The 22,504-nt window shown below is 37.2% G+C and overlaps 1 protein-coding gene across 6 annotated transcripts in view; it reads left to right on the plus strand.

The window, feature by feature from the left end:
* LOC133557815 (protein shisa-6) overlaps positions 1 to 22,504 on the plus strand; it is a 260,224-nt gene that overhangs the window by 209,737 nt on the left and 27,983 nt on the right. For 4 of the 6 annotated variants that reach the window (XM_061908631.1, XM_061908632.1, XM_061908636.1 and 1 more), the window contains 2 exons: positions 13,907 to 13,969; positions 18,467 to 18,487. In XM_061908631.1, coding sequence (XP_061764615.1) covers positions 13,907 to 13,969; positions 18,467 to 18,487 — 84 coding nt within the window. The remainder of the gene's footprint in view (positions 1 to 13,906; positions 13,970 to 18,466; positions 18,488 to 22,504) is intronic. The other 2 variants (XM_061908633.1, XM_061908635.1) reach the window with 1 other exon arrangement.

Below are 22,504 nucleotides of genomic sequence, written 5' to 3' on the forward strand. Positions count from 1 at the left end.
TAACTACCATTTTTTACGGCAGCTACTTTTTTCCCCAAGCTTTGAACCCTGCAGCTTATACCAAGGTGCAGCTAACCTTCGGAGTTTGCTTCGCTAACAGATAATTTATGGAATGAATTAAGCAAAGAAGTCAAACATAAGAAATTGTTCAAACTGTTTATGAATTGCGAGCAAAAAAATCCTGATAAACATCTTGAATTTTATTGAAAAGGAGAAAATCCTTTTCATCTCATTTAGGGATGAATAAAGACATCAATGTGAAGTAAATTATATTTATATAGCGCTTTTCTGTAGTGACTCAAAGCGCTTTACATAGTGAAACCCAATATCTAAGTTACATTTAAACCAGTGGGGGTGGCACTGAGAGCAGGTGGGTAAGGTATCTTGCCCAAAGACACAACGGCAGTGACTTGGGTGGTAGAAATGATAATCGAACCAGGAAACCTCAAGTTGCTGGCACGGCCACTCTACCAACGGAGCTATGCCACACCAAAAAAATTACTTTTTTTGTTTTTGCAGGCAACATTTGGAACAATTCATGTATATTCATAAACATTTCCAAAATATTTGTATGTATATATGTCATTTGTCAACGCACCAGTGTATATCTGCGGCTTTTAGTCAGATGCGGTTAATATATAAAAAAGTTTTTTTCTTCTCACATTTTGTGGGTGTGGCTTATATGCTTGTGTGGCATATCGTCACGAAAATATGGTACTTTGTAAAAACCAGACCATTTGAGGACTAGAATGACACTAAAGACAGAAATCCCAACGTGATGTTCCTCATGAACGTGACAAAAAAAGGAAATAATCAAATTTGTGAAAAAAAAAAAAAAAAAAAGAAAGAAAAGAAAATGTAATCCCAAAACTAAATTTTATTTTTTTTTTTCTTTAAAAAAAAAAATATATATATATAATCCCAAAACCTGCGATGAGGTGGCGACTTGTCCAAGGTGTACACCGCCTTCTGCCTATGTGCAGCTGAGATAGGCTTCAGCAACCCCCGCAACCCCAAACAGGACAAGCGGTAGAAAATGGATGTATTCCATTCAATAATCCCAAGACCTCTGCTGATTGTAAATGAATTGATATGGAAATGATTAAAAGGTTATTGAACAGATTTCAGAACCTTTAACGTATAACAGCAACCAATTATTTCAAACAGGCAAATTCCCAGACAAAACCAAAATAACAAAATTGTTCCGAATTATAAGACTGGAAACAAACACCAATTTACAACTCATTCACCTGTTTCCTTACTTCCACAATTTGGAACACTCCCAGAGAGCTACTACGGATCCAGAGACAACATCTCAAAATCGATTGCATTAATGAAAATAATGGAAAAGTTTACCATTGCAATATTAAGTAAAAAGTGTGCAGCTGCAGTGTTTATGGATCTAATAAAAGTGTTTGACATAATTAACCATAATATATTGATATATTACAACGGTATGGTATCAGAGGGCTGGTCTTTATTCCGTTAAGAAGCTACTTAACCAATAGGAAGCAATACAGGAAGCTCAGCGAACATACATTTACAGCGCTAAATATATTTTGCAGCGTACCTCAGGGATTAATACTGTGACCAAAACTTTTTAATTTCTACATAAGCAATATTTATAAGTTACATAAGACTTAAAGTTAATATTATTTGCGGCCGTCACAACCTCGTTTTGTTCAGGAGAGAACACACAGAGGTTAATACAAAAAAATAACAGGCGAAATTCAGAAATTAAAAAGAAGGTTTGACAGAAACCCACTATCTTTAAATTTCAGTCAAACCTAAATAATGTTATTTGGTAAAATTGGAAGGGAAAGTAAACAAATACACATAAACGGAATAGACATTGAAAGGGTAAAATAAATCAAATGTTGGGGCTAATGATAACTGGAAATTCCATATAACATATACAACATAAGGCAGACTTCAATAATGATGAAGCAAAACATGCACCAGACCAAAAAATATTCCATATTCTCTACCGTTCCCTAGTGTTACCATATCTGAGTTATTGTGTAGAAATATGGAGAAATAACTACAAAAGTACACTTCATTCACTAACTGTTACAAAAAAGGACTTTACCTCTGCTCATTTTATGCTATGCTACCTCTGATACTCATGCCTGTTCATAGTTATGCTCCTTGCCATGCCACGTAAGTTTTGTTTTTTCATGTCACAGTTATCGAGTTTTGCTTCATGTTAGGGCTGGGCGACATTGGCTTTTATTAATATCGCAATATTTGTATGCCATATTTCGATATACGATATATATTAGGATATTTTGCCTTGGCCTTGAATGAACACTTGATGTATATAATCACAGCAGTATGATGATTCTAAAACGTTCTTCTTCATACTGCATTAATATATGCTACTTTTAAACTTTCATGCAGAGAGGGAAATCACAACTAAGTCAATTGACCAAAACTGTATTCATTAAATACTCTTCATTCTCTCACGGGTTACTTTTTAAATGAAAGAACAAATTTATAGTGTTGTTACCTTTTTGTAGTAACATTCTGCTGCATACTTTGCACTGATTGATTGATTGATACTTTTATTAGTAGATTGTACAGTACAGTACATATTCCATACAATTGACCACTAAATGGTAACACCCCAATAAGTTTTTCAACTTTTTTAAGTCGGGGTCCACGTTAATCAATTCATGGTACAAATATATGCTATCAGCATAATACAGTCATCACACAGGTTAATCATCATAGTATATACATTGAACAGCAAAATTGCTGTTGTCTGCTGAATATCTTCCCACTTGAAGCCAAACCACCGCCAGATGATAGACCCCCTGCTCTTTATGTTGGGCATTTATTGTTCTTCCTCCATTTGTGATAAGTTTCGCACCATCTCTCTCTCTGATCGGCGAGAGCTATGACGCTAGACTCGCGAGAGTATGTGACGTATGTAAGAAGGCGGGCTTGTTTTCCGTATCCGTCAGAATGAGAGACGAAGAGGACTGAGAAACGCCTGTTGTGTGATGCACGCAGCTATAAGGAACTCGACCTGCCTTAGCTAATGTTAGCTCTTGGCGAGAGCGTGTGAAGCTACATGCACGACAGTATGTAAGAAGGCGGGCTTGTTTTACGTCTCTGTGAGAAGGACGCGAGTAATGTAATGCACGCAGCTTAAAGCAACTGTGTGAGAACATATAATCGAATATTACGATATAGTCATTTTCTATATCGCACAGAGACAAACCTGCGATATATTGTATATATCGATATATCGCCCAGCCCTACTTCATGTTCAAAGTTTCTGCCTTTGTGCAAGTTTTTGTTTCATCAGCCAAGTTTTTTGCACTTCCGCCTTGTGCGTGCCTTTTGTTCCTTTTTTATAGTAATTAATAAATATGTCCTTACCTTCACGCCTTGCTGGCTCCAACTTTCCTTTGCATTCCAGGAAAACAAACCCCAAAGTCCACATATTGACAACAACTATAACCTTAGAGGAAAATGTAATGTAAAACATTTGTATGCTCGTACAACACTTAAAACCTTTAGCATATCAGTATGTGGGATTTAATTAGGGAATGTATTAAACAAAAAAATCCAACAAAGCATCAGTTGAAGAGACTGTTCAAACTACAAGTCTTCACAAAGTACACAGAACAAGAATTGTGATGAACATTTTGAACCCTTTTTTTCTTTGTTTTAATTGAGAGAAAGATTATTAATGTATTTAATATTTGTTTACTTATTATGGTATATTATTTATTTATTATCTATTTGTTCACTGTTCTATTACAGAGAACAAGGAACTACGATAAAATTGAAATGGTATGAAAAGGGATAGGATTAAATAAGCTCTGCTTCTTTCTACTCCTTTTCGGACGTGCTGTAATAAAACTGGAATTGTGTAATGCATTACATTGCATCGTATGCAGGAACTGAAAAATATCTGACTAATATGGCTACAAGCATATTTTCATAAGACATTACACTAATTACATTTAACACAAAGCTAAGATGTGGATGTTTTTGCCAGAGAGCTCAGCATAGATTAAACTACATTATATCGTTTTTTTCATCTTTAATGTTCAAAATGCATCAAGAGTCCCTGCGACCTTTAATATTTGTGTATGCGGCCCTTAGCGGGTAAATGTTTGAACACCCCTGACGTACTGTAAGTCTAATAATTTGTTGCAAGTTTCAAAGAGAAAAAAATAATAAATAGCATAGGAAGTGTGTGAAGACACATGTCATCTATCTCCATACACGCCGGAAATATTGAAACACATGATGCGAGTGTCGTCCCCGTCCTCTGTCACTTGTCTGAAAGATGTAAATGGATGTTCCAGCAGTCGCCTCTAATGCATTTTTAAACAGGCACAGCAGCAAATAGCAAATGAAGTGTCACAGGCCCAAATCCCTGCGACTGCGGTCCTCCATCTATCTGTTCCTCCTTTCATGCAGATGTACAAACAGACAATGATAGCCGCGCACAATTCCCTACACACCTCCGAGAATAGCTGTCATTCATCAACTTTCTTCGAGCAGTGGGCTCACTAAAGCTCCCATCCTTCATCTAAAACACCTCCACACGGCCATGTGCAGCCTGGTCTGCGCCACTGCCGGTCGGCCACAAAAGCTTCTGGACAGTATGACAATGGACCTGATAGAAAACGTGTTTCCTCTCTGTGTGCGAACTGCAGAAAAGTGACTCTGCTTCCACAGCAGTCTGTTGAATTGGACTGCTGTCTTGCATACTAAGATATGGCCAGAGACCAGTATGTGACAGCCAGGTGCAGACGACTCACGATATTGTTGTCGAGGTTCGTATCATTCCATTATTTCAGTGCTAAGGTCACTGCACTGTCTTCCTGTCTTTAGAGATTAGACTTTAAAACAGCTCTGCTTATGTACAAGTTTTTGATTGATTGATTGATTGATTGATTAAAACTTTTAGTAGTAGATTGCACAGTACAGTACATATTCCGTACAATTGACCACTAAATGGTAACACGTGAATAAGTTTTTCAACTTGTTCAAGTCGGGGTCTACGTAAATCAATTCATGGTAAGTGTTTTCATGGTTTAGTGCGTAAGTACACCTCTGTTCTCTCATCTTCATATAACGTAGTCACATGAACCATCTTGGACTCTAAGCACCTACAGTGTTTCCCACAGGTCAAGCATCTATTTGTGGTGGTGTGGTCCGGCAGTTGGGGGGGGGGGGGGGGGGGGGTTTAGCGTCGGCGATGACCAAGAAGAACGCGGAGTTGGAATATAATTACAACACTGTATGTACATATTTATATCCATATTTATATCATATTTACATATTTATATAGTATGTAACTCCATTCACAGACAGAGTCCCATTGCTTTTATGAGCGGTCGAGCGAGTCAAAAGCCGGAAAATAAAAAAAATATATATTTATTTAAAAAAAAAAAGTTTTTTTAAATTTGTGGCGACCGTAATTCTTTCGTGGCGGGCCGCCACAAATAAATGAACGTGTGGGAAACCCTGACCAACGGGAGTGGTCTCCTGCTAGTTCCCGGAGTCCGGACAAAAAATGTGTTCCAGTTTTATGCTCCTAGAACAGGGCTACTTCGGGCTCGTTGGTCCCCTTAACCCGGCCCACCATACTTAAAACAGTATTGAGCAATTTTCCGTCCAACTTTTCCTATGTGTGAGCAAACACCAAAACTCGTTGAGCATTCAGTAGCGCACATGTGAGAGACGGCAGACGTTTATCTTTTTATACGATTTTGTGCGCGGCCTAAATTTGCCGTGCGCAGAGGACGTGTGAGCACTGTGCAATTGCACAGGCGCGTACCTTAAAGGCAACGTTGGTATTGAGAAAGGATCTGTTTTGAGAATTGCCACAACAAAATTGGTACCAGACTTTGACGGACTGGCAAAAAAAAAGGGTGATCGACAACACTGCGCCGACTGACAGAGAATGTAAGTGTTAACCCTTTAATACAGGGGTGTCAAACTCATTTTAGCTCAGGGGCCGCATGGAGGAAAATGTGCACACACGCGGTCAGGACTATTAAAATCATGGCATCAAAACTAAAAAATAAAGACAACTTCAGATTGTTTTTTTTGTCTTACTTTTGCCAAAAATAATACAAACACACTCTGAAAATATTACAATAAAAATATAGGAAACAATACAGTCAGCGGTAAAGTTTAGATCCATGAAGGAAAGAAGAAAGTGAATGAATGTTTATAACTGAATAAAATGCAGTTGTATTTTTTTTAACAAATTAAATAATGTCTATGACAACCTTTTTCCATAACACAATATAGAATGTGAGATACAACTGGATAATGCATACATTTATCATTTGTTTTTCAAACGGTTACAAAAAAGTGGGACCCCAAAAATTTACTGTGGGACCCCATTTTTTATGACTTGATTTTGAAATTTCTTAGCACCAACACTGATGCGTGTAAAACAGCAGCAGACGGCTGTGGCCTGCGGGCTGGTTCTAATACAAATCAAATATCATCCCGGATTTGGACCGCGGGCCTTGACTTTGACACCCCTGCTTTAATACCATGTGTAGCTTTCTTTGATTTTCTGATATATTGTTGAAAATAGATGTATTATAATTAAAATAGCCCATGTTTGAGAAGTCTTCTCTTAGTTCCAACTGATATGATATGCTTTGAAATAAATCACGTGCTTGCCAGGGCCGTCCGTCAAATTTCAAAATCCATTGTGGCCCCTGACACATAAAGTGTGCCCACCCCTGTCCTAGAATGCGGACTTCTCTTTCAACTTTGGCAATGTTGAAATCCAGGCTGAAAACACTTCTCATTAACTGTAAAATAAGAAAGTGTTATATTTGCACTCTTTGTTTTCAAATGGGATCTGTCCTTTTTCATTTTGCCTATTGTTCACAATTATTATGAAAGACATGACAATGGATGTTGTTTTTTTATGCATTCTAGATGGTAAGTACACACCAACAAAAGTCTGCTTACAATAGAGCATATGGGAGCCGTTCTGTTCTGCCTATAAACATCCAAACACCTTCATTAAAGTTTTATATACTGTACATATATGTACTGTAGTAACAGGCACATTCATTATAACATTCCCTTTCAACGTTCACTTTTTCCTTCAACCCCATCACTGATTATTAATTACCGCAGACTTTATGAGCCAACAAACATAATAAAACATCACCTGCTGTATAAGGTCTGTTGCCATTAAAATGCTGACTAATAGGATGTTCATATATTTCTATTTAGATGAAAAATTACTCATAACCGTCGCAAAGAAAAGGGGGGTAGAAGTAAGTGTATTTTTGTCGGAATATGTCCTCGTCCTTCTACTATCTAGGTCAGGGGTCGGGAACCTTTTTGGCTGAGAGAGCCATGCAAGCCAAATCTTTTAAAAAGTATTTCCGTGAGAGCCATATAATATTTTTTTTAAGACTGAATACAACTAAATGCGTGCATTTTTAAGTAAGACCAACATTTTTAGAGTATAATAAGTCTCTTATTCTTTTTAATAACATTGTTATTTTGAAGCTAACCAACAACAAATAAAATACTTCTTACCATTAATGCGACTTCTTGAACAGGTGCGGTAGAAACCGGATAGATGGATTAAAATGCATGAGAATGTTTTATATTTTGAACGTTATTTTTGACACTGCGATTACCAGCGGAATTATTCATTACTTATTGTGTTAGGCAATGTCAGCTAAGATTTATCTGAGAGCCAGATGCAGTCATCAAAAGAGCCACATCTGGCTCTGGACCCATTGATTCCCTACCCCTGATCTAGGTGAAAAGCATGATTTTTGATCGAGAATAAAGTTTGATGAGCAAGGAAACGAGGTAGCAACTGATCAGTCAACCATGTAAAAATTGGCACACAAGCTCACGATCGCGTCGCCGCTATAAATAGTTTCTCTGCGTTAGCGCTTATATTAACAATATCACTAATACTTGGTTAATAGTCAAGTCACAAAATGTAAATGGAGTATTGTTGGCACTTTTTGGATGTTTTTATTGGGTTTATGGGTGAAGTAGAGAACCTCCCATTGGCTCTGCTGAAATCAGACTTTTATTTATCTTTATTCATGAGTTACAACAGTGGTTCTCAACCTTTTTTCAGTGATGTCCCCTCTGTGAACATTTTTTTAATTCAAGTACCCCCTAATCAGAGCAAAGTATTGTTGGTTGAAAAAAAGAGATAAAGAAGTAAAATACAGCACTATGTCATCATTTTCTGATTTATTAAATTGTATAACAGTGCAAAATATTGCTCATTTGTAGTGGTCTTTCTTGCACTATTTGGAAAAAAATATATAAAAATAAGTAACAAATTGTTGAAAAATAAACAAGTGATTCAATTATAAATAAAGATTTCTACACATAGAAGTAATCATCAACTTAAAGTGTCCTCTTTGGGGATTGTAATAGAGATCCATCTGGATTCATCAACTTAATTTTAAACATTTTTTCACAAAAAAATAAATCTTTAACATAAATATTTATGGAACATGTCCACAAAAATGTAGTTGTCAACACTGAATATTGCAGTGTTGCATTTCTTTCCACAGTTTATGAACTTACATTCATATTTTGTTGAAGTATTATTCAATAAATATATTTATAAAGGATTTTTGAATTGTTGCTATTTTTACAATATGTTGTAAAAATCTCACGTACCCCTTGGCATACCTTCAAGTACCCCCAGGGGTACGCGTACCCCCATTTGAGAACCACTGAGTTACAATGTACAACAATAAAAAACATTCCTCGTCATGTCCTTCCTGAGGATTGTGAATGAGAAACAAAATTTAAAAAAAAAGTGCAGCTCCCCTTTAATTAAATCATGATTAGTTTTAGATTTCATGTTTATTCATCAGTGTGGTTGTGTTCTTGTCATATTATGCTGTTGTAGAGACACATACACTTGTGTAAAAGTTGTGCCCTATAAAGTGCCTCATTCGTTTAAAAGTATGTTTGAGTCACACTTTGCATATCGGGAATATGGACAATTTCACTCATGGAACACATTACAGTAAAAAAATATATTAATTTGAATCAAAAACGCAAAATATTATATACAAAATATAACATTATGTAAAAAAAAATAAAAAATTGCCTGAACCTTTTACCTTGAATGGCCCATATATTTTCGTCATGATAAAGCTTTGTTATTTGTATAAAAATTACTTGTATAGCGCTTTTCTACCCCTTTTTAAGGAGCCCAAAGCGCTTTGACAGTATTTCCACATTCACCCATTCACACATACTTTCCCGGAGTCAGGACAAAAGTAGTGGATGATCCATCACGCTTAAGCACTGATGGATGCTTAAGCGTGCCTGTGCCCACTTAAGATTTGGTGTAATAAACACCATTGCAGAACACAATCATAACTGGGAATGGTAAACAATAATGTTAGGCCCTCACAATAACAGCAGAAAAAAATATCCTCTTATGTTGGCAATGGTCCAGTAAATGGCAAATTTGGCAATAGTAAGTAAACACCAAGCCTTATATTCATAAAGACACACTGACTACTGCTTAAGACTTTAATCATTTTCATCAGATTCTCATAATTTCCATACATTATGGATCGTATATTCGGCTAGCCGAGACGCATTAGTCACACCGTGCTACAGAAACAAAACTGAAACACGATGATTCGGATGCTGTTTGATGGGTGCATTTCTGTCACGAAAGCAAGAAACTCCTCTGGAACAGATGGAACTTCAGCGAATGTGGACTGTGACCCAATGTTGAGCCTACTGAGTTCTTTTTGGATCTTCAATTTTCCAAAAGATCATGACAAAACATTCTGAAAAGCTTGTTAGGAAGCCATGGAGCTTTGTTTGCATGGAGCCTGTTAAGACTCTGACCTAGTCTGACTGGGAGTCAAGAAATACCTTTTGAACATATGATCCTAACTTAAGAAAAAAATAAAAGAGTACTATCGTCAAATTTTTGCTTAATTTGAAACAGGGGTCACCAACGCGGTGCCCGCGGGCACCAGGTAGTCCGTAAGGACAAGATGAGTATTCCGCTGGCCTGTTCTAAAAATAGCTCATATAGCAGGACTTACCAGTGAGCTGCCTCTATTTTCTAAAATTGTATTTATTTACTAGCACACTGGTCTCGCTTTGCTAGACATTTTTAATTCTAAGAGAGACAAAACTCAAAAATAATTAGAAAATCCAAGAAACTATTTTAAAGACTTGGTCTTCACTTGTTTAAATAAATGAATTTATTTTTTTACTTTGCTTCTTCTTTTCAGAAAGACAATTTTAGAGAAAAAATACAACCTTAAAAATGATTTTAGGATTTTTAAACACATATACCTTTTTACCTTTTAAATTCCTTCCTCTTCTTTCCTGATCATTTAAATCACTGTTCAAGTACATTTATTTGTTTTATTGTAAAGAATAATAAATACATTTTAATTTAATTCTTCATTTTAGCTTCTGTTATTTCGACGAAGACTATTTGTGAAATGTTTCTTCAAACTTATTATGATTAAAATGTAAAAAAAATATTCTGGCAAATCTAGAAAATCTGTAGAATCAAATTTAAATCTTATTTCAAAGTCTTTTGAATTTCTCTAAATTTTTTGTTCTGGAAAATCTAGAAGAAATAATAATTTGTCTTTGTTAGAAATATAGCTTGGTCCAATTTGTTATATATTCTAACAAAGTGCAGATTGGATTTTAACCTATTCAAAACATGTCATCAAAATTCTAAAATTAATTTCAATCAGGAAAAATTACTAATGATGTTCCATAAATTATTATTTTCAAAAAGATGCGGATTAGCTTGTTTTTCTCTTTATTTTTCTCGGTTGAATCTTGAATTTTAAAGAGTCAAAATTGAAGATAAACTATGTTTCAAAATTTAAATTTAATTTTTTCTGTGTTTTTTCTTCTTTCAAACCGTTCAATTAAGTGTTTTTTTCAGAATATATTCTCTACAAAAAATACTTTCGTAAAAGGAAAAAAAAATGTACGACGGAATGACAGACAGAAATACCCATTTTTTTACATATATAGATTTATGTATTAAAGGTAAATTGAGCAAATTGGCTATTTCTGGCAATTTATTTAAGTGTGTGTCAAACTGGTAGCCCTTCGCATTAATCAGTACCCAAGAAGTAGCTCTTCGTTTCAAAAAGGTTGGTGACCCCTGATTTGAAAGCTACGGTCCCATTGTATTTTCCAGTTCATGCATCCAGACTATAGTTATTTTGAAGATACATGTCTCCTAAAATAATATAGGCCAACCTAGTGTGTATCCAATTTCCTATTGATTGTGTTTGTGTCAGTAATTCTTTTAACACAACTGTTCAGGGAAGAAATGTGTCTGTTAGTTTTCAAAAGAGCCCAAAATCCGTATGACTCAACTGTCGTTCAAATGGGTAAATGACAACTTTACATGTACAGTACTTTGATGGGTAATTTTAGCCACACACAAAATACCCCAGAAAAAGAGGGGGTTAAGGGTAGAGAAAGCAGAATATCATGAATAAAATATTTCCAGTGCATATTTGCAACTTGTTTCAATAAAGCTACTGAACAAAGCACTTTACGAATGGACTCACTTGATGTGATGCATAGAGTGTACAGCACAGTACCAAGATGAAGAAACAAGACACCTGTGTCAGAAGCATGAGTATATACAGGAGAATGAGCACAGAACGGAGGCACATAAGTCTAAGTAGGACATGGGGATGCGTATATGGGAGGATAAAAGTTGCATTCGTGTCCTGGCCACTGAGGACTATTTAGCGAGACATAAATGTAATTTTTTCATTGATTTCCAAATTTAATGTGTTCAAATTGGTCTTTTAGACAACCAGCAGGGACAATCAAACATTATTCAATCTCCTTAGAATGCCCAGTCAGGCATTTTTTGTTTCCTACGTTCATTTTATAATGAATGTATTTTGTTTCAATAATGGTGATAAAAGCCAGAGCTTTAAAGTCACACAGAAGTCTGCTTGCCAGCCAAAATAAACACAACACTATATCAGCCCTCTGGTTAATTTTTAACCATTGCTACATTCATATAAATATTTGAATGACATTCAATTCAAGAAAGCTGAAGTAGCCTTGACTTGGATGTATGCACTTTTTTTTCCTTTTTTTTTTTGCATGCTACCCAATTTCCCTCACTGCAACAGGAAAGTCTGGAAAATAAAGATATATGTTTTTATTAAACTGATGCGCTACTTAAAAGCTGGAGGGATCTTTCATAGTTATGTAGACCTTGAAAATGTGTTGTGTCATTGCCTTGTATTGAGAGATCACATTTTACCTGGAACTGCATGGATTTTTGTAGGCTCTGTATTATTGTTGTTTGTATTCCAGGAAAACAGTTCCTGTGAAAAATGTTATTTGTAAGCCACATCTTTTTAAATGTTTATTTCACCTGGAGTGTTTTTTTTTTTTACTCCAGCCCGGGGGTTGGCAACCCGCGGCTCTTTAGAGCCGCCCTGGTGGCTCTCTGGAGCTTTTTCAAAAATATATGAAAAGTGGAAAAAAAATTAGGAGAAACAACATATTTTTTGTTTTAACATGGTTTCTGTAGGAGGACAAACACGACAAACCTCCCTAATTGTTATAAAGCACACTGTTCGTATCAAACATGCTTCACTGATTCAAGTATTTGGCGAGCGCCGTTTTGTCCTACTAACTTTGGCGGTCCTTGAACTCATCGTAGTTTGTTTACATGTATAACTTTCTCAGACTTTCTAAAACGTGTTTTATGCCACTTCTTTTTCTGTCTCATTTTGTCCATTAAACTTTTAACCTTTTGCATGAATGCACAAAGGTGAGTTTCGTTGATGTTATTCCACTTGTGTTGAGTGCTAATCAGACATATTTGGTCACTGTATGACTGCAAGCTGATCGATGCTAACATGCTATTTAGGCTAGCTGTGTGTACATATTGCATTACGATGCCTCATTTGTAGCTATATTGAGCTCATTTAGTTTCCTTTCAGTCCTCATAATTCAATTTATATCTCATGACACACTATCAATCCATCCATCCATTTTCTGCCACTTATTCCCTTTGGGGTCGCGGGGGGCGCTGATGCCTATCTCAGCTACAATCGGACGGAAGGCGGAGTACACCCTGGACAAGTCGCCATCTCATCACAGGGCCTACACAGATAGACAGACAACATTCACACACACATTCACACACTAGGGCCAATTTAGTGTTTCAATCAACCTATCCCCAGGTGCATGTCTTTGGAAGTGGGAGGAAGCCGGAGTACCTGAAGGGAACCCACGCATTCACGGGGAGAACATGCAAACTCCACACAGAAAGATCACGAGCCCGGGATTGAACCCACGACTACTCAGGACCTTCGTTTTGTGAGGCAGACACATTAACCCCTCTTCCACCGTGAAGCCCTCATGATACACTATCTGTATGTAATATGACTTTTAATTGTTTGCGGCTCCAGAAGGATTTTTTGTTGTATTTTTGGTCCAATATGGCTCGTTCAACATTTTGGGTTGCCGACCCCTGCTCTAGCCTGACGTTGATTCTGTTCTATCTGACTTTGTTCTTGCAGGATAACGCCAACATTTTTGCAGACTACACTTTTTGCGGATTCACACCTAATGCTTTTCTCATCATCTTTTTTTTTTTGCTTCCATCAGCATGAAAATAATGATTATTGAAAATAATCATGACAAAAGGGATACGTCACACTCAAAGGACATGACAACTGTAAAATGCCGCATGACTGCAGCATTCTTACAATGGTGCATGGAAGTGTTTGTCTGAATTGCAGCAAAACAAAAACAAAAAAAACCCTGTTGTAATCACCCTCATGCTTTTAACATTCTGTATTAGGATTGATACAGACTATTCCATGAACACTGAACAGATCTTTCATTGCTTTTGTCATTGCAGGTACCCATCAGCACAACTATAACCATATGGCTCTAGGTAGCCCCATACGCACACCCAAGAACGGTAAGACAAACTAGTTTGGAGGGCAATATTCTTACCGAAACTGGCCATTCACTTGATTGGAGTGTTTCACATCGTTGGTCGAAAAAACAGTTTGACATGGCGCTCCCTTCTAACCTTGTATATCTTTCTGTAACAAAATCCTTTATTGGTTTTGGGGGACTGATTTTTTCCCGTCTCCAGAGTTATGAGCAGGAAACAGTCACTGACCATCTCACAAAAAAATAATTGGCTGGAGGTCAACTTGTCCCCTTAGTTGACATGGCAAATGCAACCTCATTGTTGTCTGAGAACCAGCGTTATCACTGTAACCTCATGCACCTCTGCAAATAGAGCGTTCCAGCTAAATTGGTTTTATTACAGCTGTCACTCAGTTGTTTGTCACAATAGTTATTATTGTGAGGGCATTGACTGCTTTGTGGTCATTAGACTAATTAGCTGATGTGGCACAATGCTATTTTTATCTTGATGGTGAGAGTGTCATAATCGGGGTGTCCAAACTTTTTCTACCAAGTGCTGCACACTGAAAAGTCAAAGCATGCAGGGGACATTTTACTACTTTAGTTTGCAGATCAAAAAAATGCTAAAAACTGGCATTATATGTATTCAAAATGCAAAACTATATGACCGTTTTGTGTTATAGGTCAGGGGTTCTTAACATTTTTGACCTGGGGGCCCACCTTTTCCACTAGAGTAGGGGTCTCAGATACGCGGGCCAATTGCGGCCCGCGAGACGTTATTTTGCGGCCCCCACCTGAATAGGAAAGTTTAATGTTAGTGTGGCCCGCAAGTTTTATATGAATGGCGCTTGACAGCATTGTGTTATTTGGGTCCAAAATTGTAACGACCTGGTTCCATGGTGATACGGATTGGTTCTCCCAGGAATGGAGACGAGCCTCGGACACAGCGTGAAGGTAAGAAAGGATTTATTTAGGCAATAAATCGGTCGGGAAACAAATCATAGCACGGAAGGCAAAAAGCTAAGGGGGCTAGCGTGGGAGCTAGCAAACAAAATGAGCTTAGCATGGAAGCTAGCATAAACGAAAGAGCCTAGCGTAAAAGCTAGCAGGTAGCGAGCAGGAAAACAGAATTCGTTACTTGTTGTATGAAAACAAACTAGGAAGCCAGACTGATTGACGGGAGAAGGCACCCTTAAATAATGACAGTGATTACAAAACAGGTGAGCCACCGGAACAAGCGGCAGGTGAAAATAATACGTAACTTGGTAACCAACTGAGAAGTGCACAAACATGAACCGAAGGAGTCCAAAACCATTAGAAAACACAAAAAGACTTAAAAATCGAATCATTATATGATCCGGGCAGCGGATCATAACACAAAATGGCTCTGTCAACTTTCTGGGTTGCCTACCCCTGCGTTAGTGGAAAAGCGGCAAATGAGTGAAAGCGACAGAGACGTTGCCATGGAGACGGGGGTTTTCTTACATGCCTGGCTGCAGTCACACCGCGACACCTGTCCGTCAGTAATAACAGTCCCCGATAACCTGGACCAATTCCAACCGTTTTTGTTTTTTTTGTTAGTTTTTTTTATTTGCATTGCCTCACATTTGTTGATTCTCATTTTGTTCATTTATATTTTGATTATAATTTGAGTTGAAAATAAAAATAAAGACATTAAAAACACTTTTTTGTAAGAAATCTTTTCTTGCGGCCCAGCCTCACCCAGACTCTGCGTCCAGTGGCCCCCAGGCAAATTGAGTTTGAGACCTCGCACTGGATGGACCCAGGACCCACTCAAATTAATTGAATCTAACCTACTACCAGTTTAACAGGATAAACCTTGTCAAATGATATGATAGCATCCATCCATTTTCTACCGCTTGTCCCTTTCGGGGTCACGACGGGTCCTGGAGCCTATCTCAGCTGCATTCGGCGGAAGGTGGTGTACACCCTGGACAAGTCGTCGTCTCATTGCAGGGCCAACACAGATAGACGGACAAAATTCACACTCCCATTCACACACTAGGGCCAATTTTTGTGTTGACAATCAACCTATCCCCAGGTGCATGTCTTCGGAGGTGGGAGGAAGCCGGAGTACCCGGAGTAATGTGTTTATCAAAACGATTAATATCAATATCAGGCTGATTACAAAATAAATACGAAATAAATATACTGCAAAAGAAGGGACTCATAAAAACCGATGAAAAATTAATCTACATCCAATCACACTGTGCTAAAATGAAAAATATATAATTCATATAATAATAAATAATATACATATCTTAAATAAACTGTCAAGAAAATTAAAGTGCGATTGAAACTAAAGCTTCTCAACTTAAGTCGTAATTTTTGCATTTGAAAAATTCAGAAATTGAAATTGATAAAAACTGTTATAGGTGAGAAAGCGTACTATCAAATATTAGTATCAAAATGTCAGTTTTTTTCCATCCATTTTTGTTGTTTTTTTTGCTAGATTTTATTTTGGAAATTTGCTGCTGGCCAACAAAATTCAAGCTGCAGGCCAAAAATAGCCCCTGGGCCACACTTAGGACACCAATTGTTAAATTCAAGGGTGTTTATAGTGCGGCACAGGGGCCATTTTTGGCCAGAAGCTTGTTATTTATCGGCCATCGACATGTTCTAAAAAATCTGAAATTACTTTATTATTATTGAGGTGTATACAACACAAACAACTACCATAATTTCCAGGCTATATAGCGCCCCTAAGTATAAGCCACACCCACAAAATTTGGGGAGAACATGTATTTTGTATATCGAGTGGCTGCACAACTCTAACCACATGAAATATGTGCACAGGTGCTTGCGTTCATTTACAAATTTTACAAAAGACAGTGCCTGTTACACAACATAAAGTAGCCTACTAGAGAGGGTCTTCGTCCCGCGCATTAAAACTGCTGAAGTCATGATTTAATTTAATTTTTTTCGACGGCCGGATCGATTGTTTTTGTTGTTTGTGGGCATTTCGTTGTTTCTTCTTCAAGATGAGTCCATAACTAGCTAAGTGGCTGACTGAATGATTGTGTGAGTGTGTTTAATTTAACGTGAACAATTTCATTGGTCCACCATGACCTGTTCGCCTATTTTATTGGTCTGTGATGAAAATAAATTTATTGGTGGCATGTGAAGCTTGTGCACCTGGAAAAAAATCGATAAATAAGAGGCACCATTGTATAAAGCGCCGGGTACAGAGCATCGAAAAAAAGTAGCTGGTTGTCGTCCAGAAAGTACATTATTGGTCACCTATATCATGGGTTCTTAACCTTTTTGATATCAGGGCCCAACTTTTCTACTACAGAGGGCCCCGGAGCCCACTCAAATTTAAACACTAAATTAGTAATCTTACTGTTGATTTTAATCATATTCATTATTTATAAATAACCTACATACCGTTTACATTCTTGTCAAATGATATAAAAGCATGTGTTAATCACAAATAATAATATCAAGGCTTAAATAAATACTAATACTAAAGAATGGACTCGTGAAAACTGATGAAAAATAAATTATGCAAGGCTAAAATACATTTTAATAAATAAATAACAAATATTTATCATAATAATGTACGTTGTTTTTCTGTTTTTTTTTTTAATCAAATGTAAGTGCAAATGAAAATACAGCCTCACAACTTTAGTTATACTTTCTGCACTTATGAAACTTCTCTTTGACTTTAGTTCCAAACTTCTTCTGTTTGTTTGAGATTGTCATTAGTGCCACAAGTGGTAGGAAAGTTTATTTTAACTGACCAAAGCTGAGAAACAGATCAATTTTTTGCGGCCCCCTAGGGCACATTCGCGGCTCAACACTGACCTATACACAAGAAAATGCCGTTTTTTTATTTTCCTAATAGCATACAGTTTTTAAGTATGCTATTTTTAAGGCCGTTGTTGGAAGAAGTTTGCACACCCCCGGTCTAGATATTCCGCATACAGCTGTTGAGGGCCCATGTTAGGACATGCAAAGTGTTCTTCCATCCATCTGTTTTCAACTGCTTCAATTGATGCACTAATTTTAAGGTCCTAATGTGTGATTACCTGATGATTGGCCAAACAGGTTCCAGAGTTGTAAATACAGTGTGAATGTAGTTTCCTTTGTCCGCAATACCCCAAGTAATACTGTCTACTGAGCTGAAAAAATGCAGAAATTGCAAAATACAAACATGACTTGTTTTTTTTAATGGTTAAGTTTGTATATTTATGAATCGGTAAAAGTCCATTCTAACATAATGTCTAATACAAAGATAGTAGAGACTTCTGATTGGCTTAAAGTTTAAGCACACAATGTTTATTTCAGGATAAAGTCCACTGCCAGGAACACCCACGTGGACTGTGACAAACGCACATTAGCAGTTTCTCAGGAGAAAAAATTATTCTCTGATTATTATTTTTGGAACTCTAAGTGTTAGTTTTATTTTTACATTTTCGAGGGAGGGCTTTCTTTGTTAGTCGTTCTTAATTAACTTGTGTCCTTGCCATTGTCAGAATGTAACTGAAACTTGTTTTTTTCCACTTGATTTTGTTAGCCCACCGATCGCTGAGGCGTGGTAAGTTGAACAAAAATACAATTTGTGTTCCTATACATCCCATTAGTCTTCTCACATGAAATGCAGTTATGCTGTTTGATATGTCTGCCATAAGTCCCATCATATTTTTGACACGCGGAACAGTACTTTCTTCGATGTGGATCTGAAGGCATAAGCTTGTAAGACACTGATGTATGTTCCTTTCTTAATGTTATAATTACCCGAGTAAGGACTAGGGGGTAACGGTACGTCATCATCACAGCTTGGTACCTACCTTGGTTTTAAGGTCAGTTTTATTTTGTTACAGTCAGTGAGCAAAATGCAAAATATTAAACTGATCACCTTTGTCAGCTGTTATGATTTATAAAATAGAACATATACAATGCAAGTTTCGAGCAAATAAATAAAGCTCTCAAATGAAAATTACATATGATTAAGAAAAATAAAATATATAATAGTTTGCAAAATTCCTTTTTTAATACAGTGCAAAAGGTTTGAACAGGAAAATTATTTATTTCATCGGTTAATTTGCAGTTATAACAATAAACAATTGTGGCACATTGCTTTTGTCTTATCTACTTGTGTTTGTCTGTTGAAATTGGCAAAGTGCCCCAAACATTACATAAGTGCTTTTTCAAGCTATGGCTTCTCCTTGGCTCTATCAAGAGTTATGACTTCCATAAGCCGGAGTCTGAGCTGTAGGGCATTTTTCTTTACATACTACACTGACCTGTAGCAAAATAAACACTTCCCGTCTCTCACTTTTAATTTGTATCTAAAAGTTCCGTACCAAAAAAACAGATTACAAATATATGTACCATTAGACCCCTAGGACTTTACTGTTAGAGGTTTAACAGAAGGTGGTAGTATATTTTTATTGCTACTATTTTTGTTAAGAATATTATGATTTTTCAAAAAATTGTTAATTGTTATCCAAATATAGCTGTGTCAATTTTTAAATAAGTAATAATCACATATTCCGGGCTTGGATTATGTCAGGATCAGGGCTCTTTGGGGTTCATACCCTCTCTTGTTTGATGGTGCTTATTGCAAATCTGCCTGCGTGATGGTTTCATTTGCAGATTGCACACGTTGAATTCAGGATGAGTGTTTATTTTGTAGCGCAGCTTGGTGGCGCGTTCCACTTGTATACCTTTAAAAAAGGGATTTATGAAAAATCTGTTGGAAAGAAACATGTCTTTACCTGATACGTTACCATTTTGGGAAAGCTATATCCTGGGATAGTCACATGACTGTCACATGACAACTACTCCAAAAATGTTTTCTATACTTAATTGAGAGACATCAAGTCAATTCAAAATGTATTCACAGCACTTCACTTTTCCCATTTGTTGTTATGTTATATACAGCTTTATTCCAAAATAGAATACATTCATTTTTGTCCTGAAAATTCTACAGACAATACTACATAATGAGACATTTTTTAAATGTATTTACAAGTTCATTAAAAATAAAAAATAATAATCTAAAAGGGTATCCACAGCATTTGCTCATTTGATGCACCTTTGGCAGCAATTACAGCTTTGAAGGGGAACTGCACTTTTTTTGGAATGTTGCCCATCGTTCACAATCATAATGAAAGACTTGACGACGGATGGATTTTTTTTAATGCGTTCTAAATATTAAATTAACGTATATAAAAGTCCACTTACAGCGTAGCCAATGGGAGGTCCTTTATTTTGCTTCTAAAATCCAATAAATACCCAAACTGTGTCCTTATGTTTACATCATCGAGTGGTTTGCTGCTTCCTCGCTTCCCTGCTCTCTGTACATTTTTTCTAGATTATAAATCATGAATCTCACCTAGAAAGTAAATGGCTGAGAATATAATACCACAAGTTGGGACATTTTGATAGCCATTTAGGACCTGGAACTGGCAAGACTGACACAAAAAGGCGCTTGTCCCCCCCGCAACCCTGTTTCTTTGTGAGGATTACGAGACATTATTCATCTAAATGGGATTATATGAACATCCTAGCAGCCTGCATCCTAATGACAGCATACATTGTACAGTAAGCAATGTTTTATTGTGTTTCTTGGTTCTCATAAAGTCTGCAGTAAGTAATAATCAGTGATGAAGGAAAAAAAAAACAAAAAACATTGTGATGCCTTTTTGAATATAATGTGCCGCGTATGCCTAAAATTATCATGGTGTATAAATATTAAATGTTATTATAAATGTGCCCGTTGCTACATAATATATATTTACTTACATATATCGTCCATCAATCATTTAAGGTTTATTTATAAAGCCCTTAATCACAAGTGTCTCAAAGGGCTGCACAAGCCACTACGACATCCTCGGCTCAGATCCCACATCCGGGCAAGACAAAAACTCAACCTAATGGGCGTAATGAGAAACCTTGGGGGGCATCGCACATGTGGGGACCGGTCTCCGGGCAACCGGAGCAATTTATGCCGAGTGGATATGGTTAATAATGTGAGAGTCCAGTCCATAGTGGGGCCAGCAGGCGATCCTCTTGCATGGAGACCCGTCAGCGGCGCAGAGACATCTCCAACTGATGCACAGATGAGTAGTCCACCCTGAGTCTCGACCTCGAAAAGCCTGCTTCTTAATGGTGGTCAACTGATAACCTCTCCCCGCAAGAGAGGGGGTCAGAGCAGAAAAGAAAAGAGACAGCAGATTAACTGGTCTAAAAGAGAGGTCAATTTAAAGGCTAGAGTATACAAATGCATTTTAAGATAGGACTGAAATGCTTCTACTGAGGTAACATCTTGAACTATTAATGGGAGGGCATTCCAGAGTACTGGAGCCCGAATAGAAAACGCTTTATAGCCTGCAGACTTTTTTGGGGCTCAATGAATCACTAGTAAGCCGGAGTTCATAGACCGCAGATTTCTTGCCGGGACATATGGTACAATTCAATCAGCAAGATAGGATGGAGTTAGACCGTTTACTATTTTATACGCAAGTAGTAAAACCCTAAAGTTGGATTTTAAGTGCACAGGAAGCCAGTGCAGGTGAGCCAGTATAGGTATATATGTATATAAAGGTATATACTCTATAAGCGTAATATGATCAAACTTTCTTGTTTTTGTCAAAAGTCTAGCAGCCGTATTTTGTACCAACTGTAATCTTTTACAAACCCAAATGGAGGTGTGTGGATGTTTTTTTAGGGGCCTTATAGGCTGAATAGTACGGCCCCCATAGGCTCCATTGTAAGCGGACTTTTGATTGTATTTAATTAAAATTTAGAATGCATAAAAACGCCCGTTGTCATGTCTCTCATAATGATTGTGACCAATAGGCAATTTGCACAAAAAAAAAAAAACTTGCAGTTCCCCTTTAAGTCTTTTTGAATATGATTCCATAAACTTGCCACACCTTTCTCCGGGCAGTTTCGTTTCCACCCATTCTTCTTTGCAGCATTGGTTTTCATTCAGGATGTCTCTGTACATTGCTGCATTCATCTTTCTCTCTATCCTTACCATTCTCCCGGTTCCTGCCGCTGAAAAACATCCCCACAACATGATGCTGCCACCATGCTTCATGTAGGAAAGGTATTGGCCTGGTGGCGAGCTTAGTTTCCTTCAAACATGACGCCTGGCATTCACTCCAAAGAGATCAATCTTCATCTCATCAGACTACAGACTTTTGTTACTCATGGTCTGACAGTCTTTCAGGTGCATTTAGGCAAACTTTTTAAGAAGTATTGTTCCACTATACCATACAGACTTGATTTGTGGATTTCTGCAGAGATGGTTGTCTTTCTGGCAGGTTTTCCTTCCACCACAGAGGAATGCTGTAGTTCTGACAGAGTGACAATCGGTTTCTTGGTCACCTCCCTGACTAGACTAAAATGAATGCAGAAATGTACAGAGACATCCTGTATGGAAACCAACACTTCCCATCCAACCTGATGGAATGGACAAAACTGCCCAAAGATAGGTGTGCCAAGCCTGTGACATCGTATTCAAAAATATTTGGGAGTGTAATTGCTGCTAAAGGTACAAAGTATTGAGCAATGGCTGTGAATACTTACGTACATGGAATTT

The sequence above is a fragment of the Nerophis ophidion genome, linkage group LG08 (genome assembly GCF_033978795.1).
Source record: "Nerophis ophidion isolate RoL-2023_Sa linkage group LG08, RoL_Noph_v1.0, whole genome shotgun sequence".
Classification (NCBI taxonomy): Eukaryota; Metazoa; Chordata; class Actinopteri; order Syngnathiformes; family Syngnathidae; genus Nerophis; species Nerophis ophidion.